This window comes from Lycorma delicatula, chromosome 1 (genome assembly GCF_047948215.1).
Source record: "Lycorma delicatula isolate Av1 chromosome 1, ASM4794821v1, whole genome shotgun sequence".
Lineage (NCBI taxonomy): Eukaryota > Metazoa > Arthropoda > Insecta > Hemiptera > Fulgoridae > Lycorma > Lycorma delicatula.
Window position 1 is genome coordinate 306,835,322 of NC_134455.1, and position 22,170 is coordinate 306,857,491.

Below are 22,170 nucleotides of genomic sequence, written 5' to 3' on the forward strand. Positions count from 1 at the left end.
CTGAAATCTTGTTCCTTTTAATGCGGATTTGACCTTGGGGAACAGATAAAAGTCATATGGTGTCAAGTCAGGTGAATAAGGTGGATGGTATAACACTAGGATGTTATACTTGGTTAGAAATGGTCTTGACAGACAATGCAGTGTGAGCTGGTGCGTTGTCCTGATGAAGAACCCATGACTTGTTCTTCCACAATTTGGGTCGTAATATTTCTGTAGCAGCATTGGTCTTGTTATTTAATAGCCATATCTTGTAATTTGTAAGGTTTGTAATTAAGGTCATATTGCAGCTTTACCATCAAAATACTCAAAATACATTATTACTGTACGAGACAGGGGGCACAGAGAAAATTGGGTCATAAATACCGAAAGGTTGAGAAACACAGCCTTAGCTCATCAAATGGGAATGTTCAATTCATTTTGCGAGTCTCCGATAACAAACGGGATATTATCTACCTGCAACTTAATCTTATACTCAGGACAGTATGACGATGTAAGTAAAACTGACAAACGAGTTTCCAAACATGTTCGTCACATCAGTTGATGCGGTGATGAAAGGAGCAGTTGCATTTCAGTCTAATTGGCAGTGGAAATTGTACCGAACCACACATAGTCTGAACATTTCTCCACACAACCGATGATGGAGTTATCTGAGAAATGGTACTGCACAATCCAATCATGAGTTTGTTTAGCAAACCGAAACACACTATTGCAGAACCGAAAGTGTTTCGGTTCTGCAATACGGGGGCTGAAACAGCCCCCGTATTGCAGAAGGCTCAGAGCAAGTCGTAGGCCTTCGATTAGAATTACGTAAAGCCCTGCGACGATCCTTAGTGCACGCCTGCAGTCTTCATGCCACCAAGGAACAGCAGGCCGCTTGGTTTTCTAGATATTTAAGGGATAAAGTCATTGGCGCTATCGAGTGTCATTTGTGTAAATTTGGCTAGTTGGTAGATCGTGCTACCACCATTGTTGTACCGACCAAACAATCCTTGTATCTGATCCAGTTCACTTTCTGAATCATCTATCTGTATTGCTAACTCTGAGGCAAATTGCTATTACTGACTGAGATAACAAACGGTCTGTGATAGCTTCCAAAGAAGTTTTCGGAAACACGCCAGGTAAGATGTGACAGTAGGGTTGTTGAACACAAGAACAGATCGATGCACGAAAATGTACTTGATGAAGATGATATAAACGTGTATCATCCATTGTTCCATACGCAGAGATCTAAGTTCTGCTTCAGTTGATCAACAAGAATGCCTCGGGAAGAATGTGATGATGAACCCGATGACTAGTGATGGGCATTGAAATCGCCAGTTGTTAGGCAGGGTAAAACAATCTGTGAAAATAGACTGGACAGATCATCCTCACTGAAATCAGAATTTGCTGGAAGATATAAGTTGCAGATATTCATTTTAAAAGGGGCCAACATCTTCACTCGGACTGATGGGATGTTTGTCACTAGCAGAATATGATTTACAGAATATGACAAACAGTTGGCTATTTTCCTGAACGAAATCCCCTCTGCCCTCAGTTTGATGATCGCATCTTTCACAGATGTAACCACAAAAGGACACATCATTCCGAGGAAGAAGGTGAGTCTCCTGCAGACACAGTATTAAAAGGTTTTCTTCCTTTAGTAGGATCTCAATATCCTCACAGATTTGAGGATAATACAGATTCCAGAACTGTAATCTGTATCTCTCACCGAACACAGAGTTCAGTGCTCTGGATATCTCAGATCTCCTCACACAAATACCATCTCCATTGTTAATAGTAGGAGACTTCAATGCCCACCATGTTTCCTGGGGCTCGACCTTCTGCTCCACTCGAGGAAATATAGTACACAGTATGAGGCAAGACTTAGACCTTTGTTTGCTGAATAATGGATCTCACACATTCATGTCTTTATCATCTGGTACTATGTCTAACATCAATCTCTCCGTATGCTCACCGAATTTACTCCCTCATCTTAATTGGTCTGTTTGTGATGACTTTCACATCAGTGATCACAAAGCAATTATTATTGTTTTCAGTGTGGACCACGAAATTAAGAGAAGGCCACGGAGATGGATTGTTGAAAGGGCGGACTGGAATGGATATCATAAAGCCTTCCAATCACAATATGACGATGGTGCGAACATCCTTGGGCAATGTTCCTCTTTTACGTCCGTGATACTTGAGACTGCCAGCAGATATATCCCACAAACATTGGGTAATCCTAAAAGTCCTTCCATTCCATGGTGGAATGATGATTGCAAATGTGCTATTAGGAATAGGCGGCGGACACTACAAAAATTTAATAATATACATACAACTGAAAATCTAAATTTATACCGCAGGACTAGAGCAGTATGCCGTCGAGTCTTCTTGAACGCTAAGAGTTCATGGACGAAATATGTGAACACTATCTCATGCACTACTCCCACGTCTACTGTGTGGAAAAAAATTCATACAATTTTCGGATCACCGAGACAATCTTTTCTCAGACTTATTGATGAAGGAGAACTCCTTTCATCATCTTCGGCTGTAGCAAATACTTTAGCAAAGTCTTTCCGCTTGGTGTCTCTCACTTCATCATATAATAACGATTTTCAAAGGTACAAAGTACAGATAGAAATATTGTCGTTAATTATTGGTGATTCGGTTGGTGAATTAAACACTCCATTCGTATTTAAGGAATTGTTACACGCACTTAAGAACTCACGTGACACTTCCCTTGGACCGGACAATGTTCGCCTTGGTATGCTTTCACACATTCGTAACTCAGCACTACAACATCTTTTGAATATTTACAATGGTTTATTCTCCGAACAAGTCTTTCCACCCGGCTGGTCAGAAGCATTTATTATACCAGTACTGAAGCCTGGTAAAGACAAAACCGACCCCTCAAGCTACCGCTCTATTTCTTTAACAAGCGTTTTGTGTAAAGTAATGGAGAGAATGGTAAATCGCAGGCTTACATGGTCCTTGGAGAAACATGACTTTCTATCTGCGGAACAGTGTGGTTTCCGACAAGGACGATCTTCCATTGACCATTTAGTGTCAATGGAAACAGCAATACAAAACGCCTTCCTAAACCGTCAGCACCTCGTTGCTATCTTCTTCGATATAAAAAAGGCGTACGACACGGCCTGGCGACGTGGTATTCGTAACACCCTCAAGGGATGGGGAATCAAGGGCAATATGCTTGCTTTTATCATGGGATTCTTAAATCACCGAACATTTGGTGTTCGTCTAGACGATTCACTCTCAGATAGTGTCGTCTTGGAGAATGGAGTACCTCAAGGTAGTGTATTAAGTTCCACCTTATTTTCTGTGGCCATAAACAGTATTACCAATTGTGTACAGGCTCCTGTCTCATGTTCTCTATTTGTTACCGATTTTGTTATTTACATGGCGAGCCGTTCAACACCCACAGCAGAGTGACTACTACAAAACATTATATTTCAACTTGATGCGAGGACTACTGGTTACTCATTTTCATCTGACAAAACGAAATGTGTAGTTTTTTCTCGGCTACAAAACCCTTCTTTTCCGCAAGTTTTTCTGAACAGAGAGCTTATTGCTATCTCTCCTTACGTCAAGTTTCTATGTTGATTTTTGATAGCCGTCTTTCTTGGGTCAAACATAAAGGAATTAAGGACAAAATGTTCCAAACTTTTAGATATGATGCGGGTCCTTAGTAACACCAATCGGGGAGCCGATCGGTCAGGTACGTTACGTTTTTACTATTCCCTTGTTCGTTCCCATTTAGATTATGGTTGTGTCGCCTACTCTTTAGCTTGTCAAACCGTGCTTAAAATGCAGGATGGTGTACATCATGCTTTTCTTCGGCTTGCCACAGGTGCGTTTAGATCAAGCCCTGTCGCAAGCTTACTTGTAGACTGTGGTGAACCATCACTTTGGGATAGTCGAAACCAGCTTTTGTAATCTTACTTTGCTCGTCTTAAAGGGCAGCCAAATCACTCGGCTTTTGACTCAGTTCTTAGAAATCCTAATTTAGGAAAGTATGAGGACCGTCCACGCTGTACTACTGCTGTAGGTGTCCGTACCCAACGTCCGCTGCAGCATATAAATGATGACACTTCATCATTCTTTCCATCATACCCGTGCTCATATCCTCCGTGGAGAATAAACCTTGTAAATTTTACTTTTGACCTTACGACATACAATAAACAATCAACACTACCCTCTGTCTTCCGGCAAATGTTTCAGTGTATTCTCTCTAAGATGAACCCAGACGCGGTGATATTCACTGATGGATCAAAACAAAACGATACCGTTGTGCTTTTGTTGTCAATGAAAGAACTTATATGTTTGGCCTACCAGGTATTACAAGTGTGTTCACCGCTGTAGTGCTCGCTATAAATAAGGCTCTAAATATGGAAACATTCTTATTTGCAGTGACTCTCCAGGCGTTAGAAAACTTTTATTCCAAACATCCTATCGTCATTGAAATTTACAATGCAATTGCAGAGTTGAATAATCACAACACAGAAGTAAATTTTTGCTGGGTCCCTAGCCACGTAGGGATTCCAGGTAATGAACAAACAGATTATGCTGCCAAAGAAGCATGTATCCAGCCTCCTTTCACCACCCGAGTTACTACCTCTGATTTTATTAATCGTGTAAAACAATCACTGAGAGCAAGGTGACTGGACGATTACCATCAATAATAAACTCCGGTGGATTAAAGATTCTGTGTTGGCATGGGACTCCTCATGCAGAAAAACTCGATGTGAAGAAATAGTCCTCTGCCGATTGCGGATAGGAAGGTCGGGTCACACAAAAGTACCTAATGTCAGGAGGACATGCACCCCTAGGCAACTGCCGCATGACTGTGCACCACATACTCATAGGCTGCACATGTTATGCGGCGATGCGTCGTAAATTTAATCTACCCAGAAACATCTGTGGTATCTTGTACAATGATAATAAAATTTTGGACCGGATGTTTCTGTTTTTGAGTAGTACTAGGTTACTGCAAAAAATTTAATATTGTCATATATATTTTTTACGCTAGAAGACCTTTTTGATAATTTTTTTCCCTTGCTTTCAATTTTGATTTTTTTGGTTCTATGTCTTTAATTTTATTGTCCGAGTAGGGAGTCTTTTGCACTCCCTATCGGAATTAGTTAAATTTTATATAGTTTCCTTTTCTATTATAAAGACTCCATCTGTGAGTGTTTTGAGTTTTATTTCACTTTTGTTTAACATTTTTTATTAAATAATTTATATTAGTTTTAAGCCTTATTTGGTTTTATTATTTTAGTGTTATTTTACCTTTTTATTAAAAAATTCCGGGCGATGATAACACGCATAGGCGTTTTTCACCCTCCTCAAAAAAAAAAAAAAAATATCGTCATAGTGAGAACAGAGAGTGCAAACATTTTTGTGTATTTGTACCCATAAAAATACGCTTTTCCTGTTTTAAGCAAAACTCTTCATGCAGATTATTGTCAAATACTATTCGGTTCTCCTTTTTTGTATAGATTACTTTTTGGAAATTCTTTGCTTTCTCAGCCTCCATACCCTCGAAGAGATCTTGAGATGGTGGTGGGGAAGCCTGGGAGGCTGGAGATACCTTACGAGGTGATGACTTTTTAATAGATCCCTTCATAGAGGTCTTGACAGTTTGCTGCAGAAGGAATCTTATTAGATGGTGTACTAACTGAAGAGGATTTTGGTAAACTACTGTTGGTCTTTCAAGTAAAAATACCTTTCTTGTCTGAAACCTTAAGTTAGTTCGGAAATAGTGGCTGTGAGTAAAGCAACCTGATCATATAACATCTGAACAAGCTGTTTTAACTACTGAGTTAAAGCGGCTTGTTCAGATGTTAGCATGATGTTGTTGATATGGGTCACAGTGCAAGCTCTGCACTATTGACCCCCATTCGCAAGGGCTTGCCTTGACATAACGGTGGCAAAAGTGACTTTTGGTTTAACCAGGTTCCAGGTCTTTTTATATTCTCTTCATGTGGCCGGAAAAGATAATTTCTGCACTGTACAATTCTGAGAATTGTCTTCTTTTCTTTAATTTTTAGGCAATCTTGTAAGCGAGCTGAATGTGATTTTTTAGCATATCAAGCACATACTATAATTCAAGCAAGTTGTTGTAGGGTAGCCAAACTCTTGACATTGGAAACATCACTGTGGATTGAGATGACTGTTCATACTCAAACAGACAAGTAACCACTCTGATAGTTTTCTAGGATAGTATGAGTTATGTTATAGTTAAGTTATAGTAGGATAGTATTTTCTCTGATAGTATGAGTAGGTTGGACATTATTTTAAGAGAGAGTAGATTCTTCAACTCCGCTCTGACATATCATTTCTATAATACCTTATGGAAGAAGCTCATTAGCAATCTCAGTAACACTGATCTCCAAAGGGTCCATGTAAAAGATTACTCCTCGGCTGGTATTCAAGTATTTGTGGGTGGAATACTGCATTTATATTGATACCACCCATACTGGTGAGACGCAAGAGTGATCGACTCTGTTTGTCACTAAATATCTCGACCAGTATCAATTTGTCTCTAAACTTCCTGACGTTTTCGGTGAACCACTTTAACCCATTATCAATTTATTTGACAGGAAAGGTGAGATCTTTTGAAGGGAGTTTTCTTCCTGACTGTTTTGGAGAACTACAAATCTTATATTTTTATACTGTGGATGGGATGCATCACCATTTAAACAATTCTCTTCAATACAATTCTTATACATGTATTAGTCAGACAACGCTGAGAGATCTTTTCACATGACATAGAGTGGTGGTTTTTTCAGATGGACTAGCAACCACAGGATTAATTCAGGACTAGTAATTCGGATCTAAGTAACAGAACAATAAAATGGAAAAATATTTTCAAATTGTTCATATAGATAATTTAATTTTTCACTTAAGCTAACTAGAAAAAATACTACAACAGAGCTATCAAAGGGTTTTCCTTTGCAAAATAAATAATCAGCCCATTTGGTGAAGAACATTATAACTTAATTTAAAAAGCTATTTTGAATTGAGAGTCTGTTTATTTTAATGCAAAAAAAGTATGAGATTGCACTTCTTGCCACAAAAATGTGCAGTTCATCATTTAATTGAATTTAAGAACCTAATTTACTTGTGTACATTTTATTAGGAGATTCAATTATGGTACCCATTTTGAATAGTCTAGAAAAGATCAAATGCTGATTAATAATAACGGTCTATTGTAGGATATCCCTTTCCCTAACACATTCTACAGAAAATGGGTAGTTCTGATAATACAGTTAACATAAATACAGTGTTAAAAAACTGAATATTGGGCGCATATAATTAAACTTTATTAAAGATCAATTTGTAACATGAAAGTAATGTACAGAGTTATTTTTAGAATGTTTCCCATCATATTAAAATCAAAGAAAATTTATAATTAAATTTTATTAACATTATGGGATAATACTTTAATTCATAACTACTTTTTAAAATAACTCTAATTCTAAATTAAAATAATATAAAAATTCATATAAAATGGTTAATTTGAAGACAAGTACTTTAATCTATAAAAAAAGCAATAAAACACTTTTTTATTACATTTTCTTAACTGAATAATTACATTACAACATTTAATAATAATTAACTAACACTGCTCCACAACAGTATATTCAAAAACTCATTGCTGATAAAAGTAATGAGCAACTACATTGCTAAAAGTAGTTATAGCACAATAAAAAAAATAATTTGATTAATATCCATTTTCTGTGTACATTTAACTTATACAATGAACATATATTGTAGTTATTGTGAACGATTCTTAATAATTAAAGATAGAGATGAAATGTACTTGATTTTATATTTATTAATAATTTCCTTGTAATGGCAGATAAGAGAACAGATAATTACAATTACCTAACCAACAGTAAATAGCATTTACAATTACACAAACCATATACTACGAAAAACCAAAATAACGTTCCTTAAATTATTATAATGATACTTCATTTTTTATCAGATGATAAAATAAATAGATTAATACATGATTTAACAAATTTATAAATATTTTTAAGAGATACTAAGTATATGTTTAGTTAATATAATTAACTAAAACATAATCTGAACTTCACAAAACTACTATTTGATATTCTAAAAATTTAAAACTAATTACATTTGGATAATCTACTCTACTGAATGAAGACTGCACATATAAGGCACTGTTTCTCACAAAGCGCAGTACATTAGTACGTTACTTTGTTGCCTTCTTATGTCTAAAAAGCAAACGATTCAAGTAAAGAAAGCACTAAATAGAGTTCTTTCTCTGAGAGTAATGATATTCACCTATAGCTAGTTACTGTGGTGAGAATAGAGTGAATGTGTCACTTATAAAGGTAAATGTAGAAGGAGTAACTTCGCATGTTGATATGCAACAATATTTTTGCCTCGGTAAAGAAGAAAACAGGAAACTGCTTAACTTCTCACTTCTCCTACCAACCCTCTCAAGAGATTTCATTTATTCGAACAAAATGATATGCAATTTTTGTAACGTCACCTACCAATACTAATTTATGGTACCCAATATTCATACATTCTAATTGCTACTTACTGCCAAAAAGTAAGTTTAACCAAAACATTCTAGACCTTAATAATCTTCCATTTTTCACAATCACTCACTTATATACTTTACTTGGTAACTGGATAAAACTCATCCACCTTAAATAACTATAGTTTACAGCAGCTATGTTCTCTAATAATTTTTATTTTCTTGCTGCTAAAATTATAATAAATAAAGATCACAGTTTTAATTCTTGACACAAGCTTATCATTTTTCATGTATCATTCATTCAACTGCTCAAAGTAAATTTAAAACGCAAAATAACTGCTTAAAAATTTAAGGATTCACAATCAGACAAAAAGCTAAAACTATAAATTTAAACAAAAAACACAATTAATTACATAATTTCTTTTCTAACTAGGTTTTCAATAAAATGCAAAGAATGGGAGTAAAACTTCACAAACAGAAACAAAACCTAAGACAAATTTTTCACTAAAGTTTTAAACTAAAATTTCTGCAATTTAAATCTTTTGCAATCAATTTGGAAAAAGGTGGAGATTTAAAATTTGACCTGGTGTTTTTGTTTTTTTTTTGCGAAAAACACCTTCACAAAAAAAAGTTCAAATAACAAAAGGCTTCTTCTAGGATATTAAAATATTTTATAAAACAGCAAAAATAGATATTAATATAGCAAAATAGGGTTAAAACTATGATGAAAACTAATATGATTATAGGAATAATATTGAAACAGTAAAAGAAACGCAACGATTAAGATATATGGAATATGAATAACAAAATAACATCAAAATTTTGAAAGGTTAAATTTTAAAGGTAGAGGACAGTTGTCTAAATGCATCTCGCACGTTCATTACCCAGGATTCTCAAATGGCTAGGGATCCAATAGAAATTCACCTGTGTGTGATGATTTAATTTGGAGATTGTATTGTGTGTTTCAGTGACAATAGGATTCTGGAATACAAATCCCTCTATAGCTTGGAAAGCACTATACAAATTGCTACAGATAAGGATGTGACAATATTTTGATCAAATGATGTTCAAGGCCACTTTGATGGCATAAAGTTCAGCACTGTAGACACTTGTAATACCAGGCACACCAAATACATAAGTTCTGTAATTTACAACAAAAATGGATCCTACAGTATCATTCTGCTTACTCATCTGTGTATACTACTTCATCTGGGTTTGCCTTTGATAGAAAGTGGTAAAATGTTTGCTGAAAGAGGAGAGGAGTTGTTAATTTTTTATTATATACAATGGGATTGTAATTAAAATTAATGAAGTCATGTCTCCATGGAGGACACGAGCAGGGATTTTTGTCTGTTTTACTTTTACTAAAATTTTTATTTTTAAGATAAATATATAATTTTATCACAATATTCTAATTTTTACACTAAAAGTTATTTTTCAGTTCATTTTTAAGTTAAAAGTAAAGAGAATTGTTTTTTTTTCTCAATTAAATTAGAATCATCATACTGTTATGTTTTCATTTGCTGCACGCTTTTATGAAACAAATTATAGCTGTTTTTTTTTATTTCCTAATACATTTTTCTGGTACTTATTGGTTATTGGTACATTACAGATCTGTAAATACAATTTTTCTATCGCCCTTAGTTTTAAATAAATTACACTTCAAAAAAAATTAAGGGAAAATATTGTTAAAATCTGTAAAATTTATATTTTGCATGGCCATACCTGTGTTAGAATGATTTCACTGATGCTTTTCTTTTATAAATAGCTTTAGGCACATCCCGAATTAATGTCTGTAATTAACAGTGATCGGCTAGCATGTCAGTATTCCATTTCCCTTTATAATGGCTTTCAATCACCAAAATGTCTTAGTGGAAACATTCACCATGTTCATCACTTACGTATTCGAAGTTGTCTGGGAAAAAATCCAGATGTGAGCGGAGGAAATGTATTTTCAAAGACATATTACATCCCACAGCTCTGAATGAAATAAGAAGTTTATTAACAATATCGTGTTAATTGTCGAATTTTTGTTTGCCAAGAAAAGATTTGCAAATGTCTTTAAATGAAGCCCAAGCTGCACTTTCTACATTATTTAATATTGAGTTAAATATATCATCTTTGACAAACTCTCTCATTTGAGAACCAACAAATATTCCTTCTTTAATTTTTCCTTCACTTGCATTAGGAAATTTCTGCCTGATGTACAAAAATCCCAGATTATCCTTCTTCATTGCTTTTACAAAATTTTTCATTAGTCCTAGCTTGATATGGAGAAGGGGTAAAAATATTTTTTTGGGTTCAACTACGGACTCATGAATAATATGTTTCCCATTTGGAATTATGTTGTCTCATTTCTTCCACTTTTTGGTAGCATAATGTTTATCCCTAGCTCGCCCATCCCATTCGCAAAGAAAACATATGTACTTAGTGTAGCCTAACTGCATGCCTAACAAAATATAGCTATAACTTTCAAATCACCACATATGTTCTAGCTATGTTTTTTAAATTTATTTTTTCAAGAACATCTTTCATCACATCAAAAGTCTCTTTCTAATTAATACCATAAGCGATTGGTATCAAAGGATATTTGTTACTGTTGTGTAGTAGAACCACTTTTAACCTTTTCCCATCACAATGATTAGCGCTGGTTGATTAGCGCCCTGCGAAAATATGTTGGTATCTGTTTGCCTCCCTTCATAGTCGTATGCTACCCTCTTGTGAAAAAAATTTCAAAAAATTACAGTATATTAAAGAGATTTAACAGATTCTGACAAAAAAAAAACCGTTATGATTGGATATTTTTTATGCCTGTAACAAAAAAAAATTGTAACAGTACAAAAATTACAATAATTTAATTGCAGAATTTTTTTTGCACATTTCTACCGCGTTTTTTTATTGGCGAAATTTTTTTTTTTGCTTTGTCTTTATGAAACTAGTTTGCAGATTTTAAAAATAATACTTTCAAGCAAATTGGTTGAAAATTGGACAAAATATGATGAAAAACCAGTGTCATAAATCACAAATTAGTAACATATGTTAGTATAATTGAAAGTAGATTCAGAAAACTACATTTTATAAAAATCCCCACCACTCAAAAGGCTATTCAGATTGACAAATACCATTTTTACTGTATACTGTTATTCATTACGAATCGATATGTGTTACATGTTTACCGATATCATTTGTCTGAAAAGATATTTACAGACCTCAAGTAAAAGTGATGTATTTATGACCACAAATTCCTTCTTTTTTTTGTGTGCCGTATATCATAATTTATTATGTGTTTCAATACATCGATATGTTGCTAGTAAGATAAGGTAATTTTTGTAAATAATACATAAATCCGTAATCCTCATAGCAATTATAATACACAAGTCACACACACAAGCACACTTCTGAGAAAAAAATGGTCACATTCTTTCTAGTCTAAATAAAACATTTTACATCGTATAAACGTCGTTAAAATTGTGTAATAAAACTGATTCCTTTGTGAATATAAAAAAATAACCAACTTAGATGCCATATAAAACGATTTTTTAACAGAGTTTTAAAACTGACGCCGTACGTAACCAGTTCCAAGGCTACATGATCTGAAAAGGTTAAACTATACTTGGACGAATCTATGAAAAGGCACCAGTCCTCAGGTTTATGAACTTGTCCTAAGTTCAACATAAGCTCATCAATAATTGTCCAATAAAACAAATTATTTTCATCAATAAAGAATTGAGAAAGTTTTTTTGTCGGTTTTGAAAGCCCGAAAGTTTTGTATTTTTTTAAAGTAAATTCCAACCTTGCAGTCTTGATCCTAACAGTTCTGCTTCATTTTTTGATAAATTTAAATCCCTAATCAAGTCATTTAATTCACCTTGTGATATAAGATGTGGCTTATTGGAAGATAATTCAAAATCAAAATAATTGTTGTCTTCTTTAGTACTGCCCGATTCTTCATCGCTGCTTTTGAAACATACACTCACAGGTGGCTCAGGAAGTGGAATAATTTCACTGTGAAGTACAGGCCTGATTGCAGATTGCAATGAAGGATATTTTTCAGTATGTTTAGATTTATTACAAATTCCAGACACACTTGTTAAACAAAACTAACAATTGGTTACATGATCTTTTGATTCATGCCAAACCATAGGTACACCAAATGGCAAAGCCTTCCGTGTACCTTTCAGCCATCCTCTTAAATACACAAAACAATCAGTGCATACTATATGAGGAGCCCATCCTGAACATGAATTTTACACTGACAGTACAAATGATATGCTTTTTTAATTAAAGGTGTAATGTCTTTTTATTTGATTTTATGGTAAACTCACCACATATATAATAAAAGGAATCCACATCACTTACACAATTTCGAGGCATTATGACAATGCACTGTTAACAAACTTAAGACAGCCATAAGACTGAACAAAATTAATTCATTCCTAAATCCAGTGCTTGTTCAAACAACACAGCTGTGTTTTCAGCTATGTTTTGACCTGCACAGACATGATTAATCTTGTCCATGAAGGCTCACTCTTCAGTATTAGAAATGCTGCCATAATATGTGACTTTGATATGATTTAATTCTTTGTCCAGTATTGTTTATTTATAGCTTACAAATTATGTTAAGAATGTTAAGCAATAAAATATGAGCTAACATAATACAATATAGTAGTTTAAAATGCTAACTATACATTGAAAACAAAAAAAATCCTTTAATTAAAATTTAATAATTTTTCAAAAAAGGTGAGTAATAGAAAGATTCTGGAGTTCATATTCATTTTCAGCATCAAAAAACAGATTAAAATTATGTATTGCATGTTAGGAAACAAAAATTATGTTTATCAGTGTTATCTGCCTGCCACGTTACATTGAAATAAATAAATAAAATTAAATATAATCTAACCAAACTTAACCTACACTCACTAACCTCAATTAGCGAGCATAGGTTAAGTTTGGATTTTATAATTATAATTTTTATACTTATTATATATATTATATAATATTTTATATTTATTATATTAATTTTTATATTTATAATTTTATTATTTCAATATAGCATAATCTAAGAATTAACTACAGTTTGAACCTGCTGGAATGGAAAAATACGAGGCAGGCAGATAAGTACAAATTTTTCTACAAAATTAATTCTAAGACTAAACATTTTAAATAATCTATTTACGAAGAAGAAACAGGCCCTCCAGATATAATATTAAGGTAGGACAATTTTAATTATCTTTGGCTATCTAATGCAAAAAGGATTTAATTGCCCAATACACATTACTGACATTTCATAAAGCCTAGGCCAGTCCTAATGAGTCTCACTGGCCAAGAATTATCTAGCACCATTATCTTCAGAATCATACATTAGTAACAAACAAATAATTTGCAGTGTCATCTAAATATATGTTGATTATGGAATGAATAAATGCATAAAAATCACTTAACCAAGCCCTTAAATCCATTATTTTTTCTTTATTTACAAGCTTATTTATTGTTAAATTACATTAATAAATTAGCAACTACAATACTTTTACTACACTGATAAATGAAAAAATGTAAAAAAATATATGCAAAGAATTTTATAATTATTTTTATCTTTTTTTAATTGATTAGTTTTCTACATAACTTCAAACCTTATAAACATCACACATAATTCTAAAGTGCATAAAGTATTTCAAGTCTGAACAGGATTTAAAACCCAGGATGTTCCTGAAAAAATGGTGATGTGATCAGCTCTGCCATAGAAGGCAGCAGAATTAATAAAATATAAAAAATGAGGGATTATGAGAATATATTAGTAATTAATATTACAGAGCAGTTAGTGATTAAATTAATAATATACTGTAATATTAAAACATGATTAGTATGTTAAATTATTTGTTTGATTAAATAAATTATAAAGTCTAATTATTTCAGGCTGAATTATGTTAATGTTAATTAAAATACTTATCAGTTTAATTGTTACAAATATCCTTAACTGGTTAATAATTTGTTCCGCTATTATTTAAATGAGCAGTTTACATGTATATTTACTTGTAATTATCTTCTTTAACATTTTTAAATACTTTGAATGACCTAAAGGTAATATAGATTATTGTGAATTTACTGTCTCCCTGGACCTAAACCTTCCATTCTATAAGAGATTCTACTAAATCTCTTGGAATCCTATATTGCTTTAATAATTTCACTTTCATTAAATCTTGTATCTCAAATATGGTTATTTAATCATGAATGAGTTTTATAATGCAAATTGAAGATTTAAAAAAATATATTTTCATACTTAGCCGATGTGGTTATTAAATCTTTTTTTAAAAATATTTATTTTACAGATTTCTGTCAAAACAATCTTCTGGTTTTGGTTGCATAGTGGGAAGTTATTGTTTTAAAGTTTCACAAAACTTTTTATTAAAGACTAAATAAAACATTTTGTATTAAAGCCTTTCATTAAGTAAATTAACAGCATAATTAGTTTAATAATTACTAAGATAAAATAATAATAATAAAATCATTAACACAATATCATCCCTACACCAATCTCCATGGTGGAATGGTAACATTTCTATCTTTCATCTGGATGGTTATGAGTTCAACTCTTGGTTAGGTTTGAGTCATTACATGTCAATTCAACTATATTAGCTCACCCACCATCTCGGATTTTGATGATACTTAGCCTGTTTGTTCTACAAAAGAGGGAAGTAACCACACCGAAATTTTAACTCTCTATCTCATTTTGTTATGTTATGCCATTCAAAGTTTTGAGGTTTTTCATGTTTTACTAGTTGGATGTTGCAAGACAAAAAGCATCTGCAAATATAAAATAATTTGTCATTTATTTTTCACCCAATTGTTGTGAAATTTTCAAGTTATGCTGTCTAAACTGTGGGAATTCTAGAGAAAAATATAACATTCTTTTAAGTGTAATGATTTTGACAGAAAAAAATCTTATTTTTACATCTCTAGTTTTTTTTTTTTACATTTGTAATACAATAACTTTGTTAAATGTCAAATAAATGGGTTAGATGAATTTTATTCTGAGAAAATTAATGTAAATATAACCAATAAAAAGTATATAAAAACTTCTACAAATTGGTTTTTTATTGAAGCAAAACAGACAAAAAGTAGACAGAAAATCGTATTATTCTTTCTTAAACATTCTTCAGTGTATCAGCATTTATGAACAAAAGGTTCATTTCCAACATGTTCATTTTCTGTTGAATACCAAGTAAATCATTGTGTTAATTATGAACAATATGTGATTCAACATATTCAGCGTAGCCCAGGCACTAGTACAAGGCGAATTTCATGTCTCTCTGGTTTGTCAAAACACAAAGTGTGGTATATTCTACAGAAAGAAAACCTTTATCCTTTCTGCCTGCAGAAGGTTTACATTTGCAGCCAACAGATAAACTTGTGTCATAGACTTCTAGACAACAATAAGGTAAATTCAATTTTATTTACTAATGAAGCTACTTTTATGAAGAATGGAATCTTCAGTTCTAAAAATAGTCATTTATGGAGCTAAGACAATCCACATGGTACTGTGGAAACTAGTTTCCAACATAGATTTCATTTTGCTGTGTACATTTTGAAAGAGGGAATTGTGAACAATTACTATAACTGAAGTTTATTATTCTGTTATTTTTTATCATTTAATGAACTTTATTTCTTTGTTTTGCTATATTAAGAATAATGTTTATTAGGTATAGAATAATATGATTTTCTGTGTTTTTTCATACGTTTTGCTTCAATACAATACAGAATTTTATAAATTTTTATTTACTTTTTATTGGTTGTATTTACATTAATTTTCTCAGAATTAAATTATGCTGAAGACGAAGAGCCTATTTAATATTTACTTCCCTCAACTCAGCATCATGAATTGCTCAGTACTTTCATACTTCATGAATTATTTACATATACTTAAATTTCCAGGTTAAAGAGTATCATGAAAAGTGAGCTGATTTAATAATACACCTTATTTAAGTACTAATAAAAAAAAATAAAAAAAATGGTTTACCTAACATAAGTGAGTGGTTAATAACACCGCCGAAGCAATAAGCAAAAAGTAGCACCATCGGCCAAGAACAATCTTTAATAAAAAACAACGTCAGGAACTGAACGAAAACCATAGTTACTACTATCCATTTGAAAGCTGGATCATACCCAAATAATTGCTTGATTTCTGGATGCTTAGCTGGAAAAAAATATTCCAATTAAATGATAATCGATTAATAGCTGTAAAGAAATGCAAACATAAGTATGATACACACTACATTATAACAGGTTACAATAATATTTATAGCTATAAACATAATGGATCCTATTTTTCACACAGAATACAAACAAGGATTTGTGAGATTGAGTAGCATTTGCCAAAATTTTTGGAGACTGAAATAATCAGAAAATTCAAAGAAGAATGTTGAAGTTATAATTGTGCTAACTAAAGAAAGCAAATATTAAGACGTTCCATACATTTTGTTTTAATATTAAAACAAAACGGTTGTTTGATATTAACAGAATTAATTGTAAACGGTTCTTATCCTTGGAGTAAAGAGGTAAGCAGTTACAAAACGATGGCTCTTGTCCCTGTCGTCAAGAAAGAACACTGCGTCAAGAACGCAGAGTGTTCTATTGGCGTCTACATCAATCTTTTGTAGCTTCGCCATTTACTATACTATGCTGTACACTACATTAAGTATTTATTTATCTTGCCCATTCTTGACTCCGGCAACAAGAACCATGGTTCGAGGCAATAAAACGTGTTTGAAATATTTTCTTATAATTTTTTTCCAAAAAAAAATTGACATATTCTTGTAAAAACTTTTTGTTATTATAAAATACGTTTATCAATAAACAAAAAATCGTCATTAGTTTTCAATAGTAATCATCATCAGTAGTTTTTTATTTTGACAACACTTTTATTAAGAATAAACCTGGCTAGTTTTTCTGCAGTGTATCGGTTTGTTTCCTCAACTATTAATTTAAAAACATCGCTATCTACGAGCAAACTATAAATTTGGAGTGGGTTATTAACTTCAATGGATTCCATGTTACATTGTCCGCCTAAAGGAAAATCGAGAAAGTCAGGATCTGATAAAACTATCTGCTGCCAATTATTTTGTGATTCAGTACTTACCGACAGCAAATATTCCGGTTGACGGCTGCGAATTAGTAACTGTCTCTGAACTTACTAATGGCAACACATCCGTCTTTAGCTCCTGCTGATCTGACTCATTGAAAGTTTTGATTCCAAAACATTACTAATCACTACGAATCATAATCACTATCATCACTACTAAATGGTTCACTTTCCCTTTCAGAGTAAGGTTGCATCAAAGCTAATGCAAGTAATTCTTTCCTTGTGAAGACATAATCTTATTTTATCTGAAGAACAAAACGACACTAACTAACTAGATCAATGGTTGTACACAAACTGAGGAGCAGCACTGCAACACCAAAATTATTGATTGAATGATCTGACAAGAATGAACATGTCTGTATTCAATGACCCTATATAACGCAAGACGTTAGAGCCATAAAATATAGTCTTCTAATGTGCTTGAATGATCATGTCTGCGTGTTTTCATTATTGACTCTGAGAGCAAGAGCCGCTATAAACATATAATTTCATAACATAAAACCGGGTCTTGGCGCTATGCACAAGAATGTTATGCAAAGAAATTGACCCCAGAGTCAAAAACACAATAATCAATAAAATTAAGAAAAAATTAACACTATATGCCTATTATTCTTTTGGAATAGATATAACGAGTAAGAGAAAACAAATAAAACAACCCTGCTTTTGATTAAGTTATACCAAGAATTACGCCCATCACTAGTAAATGAAATTTTCTTGACCTCAGGGTCAAGAACCATAAAGAATGTGTTAAATATTTTCAATAAGGAAAATTAATGATAAACTGAAGCTTAATTTAGAAAATATATCTGCAAAAACAAAACCTTAGTATTCTGTAGTAAGTGTAGCTAAATGCAAAAAACTACTTTAATCAGATAGTAAAATATGCTGTATAAAGTTTTATTAATTTTTTTTTTGTATGGAGACTAAATAAAGCCAACATTTTGAAAAAGTCTATCCAGCTGAATATAAGTTCTCATAGTAGTTAACTGAAATTTCTATGAACACTGCATGCTGATAATTTTTTTGCTTGTTTTTATTTCCTCCCCTAAATGTAATAAAAATTATTAATAAAAAATAATAATAGTAAATTAATAATAATAAAAATTATCACCTTGCATTATGGTGTGCAAGCGTTCTGCGAGGTTAACTGTTTGCAATAACTCGATTGTTTGTCAATAGATTTTTACAAACAAGGTGTCATTTTTGTTCAAAATAAAATACTTAATAAATTTTGTAATAAGAAAAAACTTGGTCAACTATTAATTACAAAGATTACAAAATTAAGATGGCCGCCATTTTGACATTTTGAAAGTGATGTTTTCAAAAATTTTTATTTTGTAGAACATGACACAAGTCGTGAATTGGCCAAATTTAATTAAAGCACATTTACTTGTTCCTGAGAAATAATTTTTTTGTTGAAAATCACAAAATGGCATCCAGAACGAAAGTAAAACAAAATAGGACTTATGCTGGTATGAACATTTTTGCTCATTTTGGTGTCCTGAATCAGTTCCTGAAGTTTAATTCTGAGTAATTACTCAACAAACTTCAATTTTGTTCATATTTTAATATACCATAGTAGATATGCTTCAGAGTATGCTAAGGTTAGACTTTAGACGAGAGGTTAGAGATAAATTACAAAGATATGGCAATAACACCACCTTATAGAACACTTGACTAAATTTATGTTTAAATGGAAATGTAATCACTACAGAGAGAGTTTACATCACATGTTCCATGTTATTAGTCATACATACCTTATGAAGAACACCCTTGGTAATCTTCAACACTACGTCAAGAGTCAAACTCTGAAAACTAACCTCTGCACACTAGCCTTAACCCTTACCCTCTCCATAAAACGGATTAGAATCTGAATAGGTCGCCATAACTCACAATACTGATGGCTAACTGATTAGAGTAATGATAATGCGGCATGCACTTTGATCTTGAACAGATCACCTGCTGTCCAAACCTGCTTTCCGACTCATAGATCTTGTGTTTTCCTGATGCTAAGCATACCTACTGAGGTATATCAAAGTATGAACAAAAATTTGAAGAATTACCTAATTTTTATGTAATAAAAAAACTGCATTAAATAACTCAAAGGAAGTAGGATAGAAGATACGATTCCTTTTTTTAATCCGAGCTAAACTTGGCGTTCTTTAAAACTCACCTCTTATTTAAAACATGTAAGTAGTATACAAAGAAAAATCTAGTTCATAATAACAAACAACTGACAATGCATTAAAATATATAAGCAACTGAAAAAAGTCAAACATTCACAAAAAACGGACTACACCTCAACTTTGAGGAGGATGAAACATACAAACACACAGAAATGACACACTAAATCAAAAGTAACAGATCAAATCCAATGAAATTTCTGATATTATAAACAATATCAATCATTTCTGCACAATTTTATCACAATGACAATATGCTGATACTAGACACAAAGTAATACCTTCAGATTTTAAATGATTCAACAACCAGTTGTGATTTGAGTACAGCCCAATCCTCTTACTCTAACCATAAAATTAAAGCAAATTCATGAAAAATAGAGTCAAAACTGGCAGTCCAGATCTAATGATATAGCAATAATTTTAAGATGAAATTAATGACCTGAATAAGTCAGATCAATTTTTAAATTATACATTTTTTGGGGGGCAGAAACGATGAAATACCAAATTTGTTTTTTAAATACAATAATATATTTACTAAACAGGTTTTTAACTTGCGCATTATCAGTTAAAAATCATCTTGGATTAAAAATGTGCAATACCATTAATACGATCATACGTATTAGTATCGCCTTTCGATGATCCGACAATAAAAAAAGTAATACAGTTATAAAATATAAAAATGTTACAATATAAAATACAGTTATAAAAAAACCTAATGTGTATTTACAACTAAATGTACGTTTAAAAACTAACACTTTACATACCCAGTATCAATTTTCTTCTAGTAGCATGAGGTTCCTCTGTGTATGTCCACTCAAAATCTGTTCTTGACACATGAGCACCCATTTTATTAGAATTCAATTTTGAAGATTTCCATTAACAAATTCAGTTCATGAAGGAAAGAGTTAAGTAGACAACACACTTTAGTTTTACATTCGTTTCTGACTGATACCGGCGATCAACCCTGTAACCAATGAGATTCAGTTACACAGATGTGCAAGTTACACAATACGAAAACTGTAATTAATTCGATTCTACTATCGATAGTTTTTCGGACTGTATTCGTTCTGGAATCATACAATGATCGTACGGAAGTGATTACTATGTTATGAAATAAAAGTATTATCAGTATTTGCAATCGAGTCTGTAATGACAACGGACCATTGTTATCCAGTAATTATATTATCGTACATCATATTCAATATTAAATATGTTTAACATAAGTAGTAAAATTATTTTCATCCAGTAAAACAATGAAGCCAATGAAATAAGTATTCATATAGGTATGATGAAACTGATAGAAAAGAAAATAGGAATGTTAAATAAAAAAATTCTTTCTAATATGTACATTGATGCTTATTGTCTTCTTCTTTTTTTAACCTCCGGGTCCACCGTTAGATATTGCTTCAAAGGATGATAGGAATTATTTGTAGCGTGTGTAAAAATGCAATGCCTAATCGGGATTAAAACCCGGGTCCTCCGGATGAAAGGCCGAGACTCTACCACTCGCGCCACAGAGGCCGGCATGATTATTGTCTTGTGTGTAAACATGTTTACTTTTTTCTTCTTTTCCTTTTGCTGTTAAGCATCTTCTTTCATTTTCCTGTTTAGCCTCCGGTAACTACCATTTAGATAATTCTTCAGAGGACGAATGAGGATGATATGTATGAATGTAAATAAAGTGTAGTCTTGTACATTCTCAGTTAGACCATTCCTGAGATTTGTGGTTAATTGAAACCCAACCACTAAAGAACACCGGTATTCACGATCTAGTATTCAAATCCGTATAAAAATAACTGGTTTTAATAGGACTTGAACGCTGAAACTTTCGACTACCAAATCAGCATCTGGGTATATCTATGTTATATAAAGAGGAAGAGGGTTTTTTTTTCGAGATAAACAAAAAATCTGATATGGGCATCACATGACTTCCTTGTTTGCCTATTAAATTACATATACAATTTTTTTTTTTTTTTTTTAATGAAAAGTACATAAAACTTAATTTCATTAATAACTTATGATATTTTTTCATATATTTTTTTTTATTGTTATTATAGAATTATTAATTATAAAATTTGTTTTACAATCTGAGCTTAATAATTATGAATAAATCTATATATTTAAATTAAAAGTAAGAAGTTAGAAAAAAATTAGATAAAATCTGATTCGAACCGATGTGCCTTCCCCTTCTAAGATTCAAATACTTCATTAATTAAAATTTAATTTGGTTATAACTCTGAAACCAATGAAAATAAGTACCACTTATGGATATTTCGTTGAAAGCTCTCAATGAGGGCTTATTGCTGTAGTTAAGAAAAAACCCAAAATGCAGTTTT

General features: G+C 32.2%; 1 protein-coding gene across 2 annotated transcripts in view; it reads right to left on the reverse strand.

The window, feature by feature from the left end:
• ifc (delta4-sphingolipid-FADS-like protein ifc) overlaps positions 1-20,835 on the reverse strand; it is a 44,743-nt gene extending 23,908 nt beyond the window's left edge. For both annotated transcript variants that reach the window (XR_012758630.1, XM_075380811.1), the window contains exons 1-2: positions 20,599-20,835; positions 16,530-16,706 (exon numbers count right to left, since the gene is read on the reverse strand). Coding sequence is in view for 1 of the 2 variants with exons in the window: in XM_075380811.1 (XP_075236926.1) it covers positions 16,530-16,706; positions 20,599-20,680 (259 nt within the window). In the remaining variant the exon portion in view is untranslated. The remainder of the gene's footprint in view (positions 1-16,529; positions 16,707-20,598) is intronic.
• Between the last annotated feature and the right edge of the window lie 1,335 nt (positions 20,836-22,170).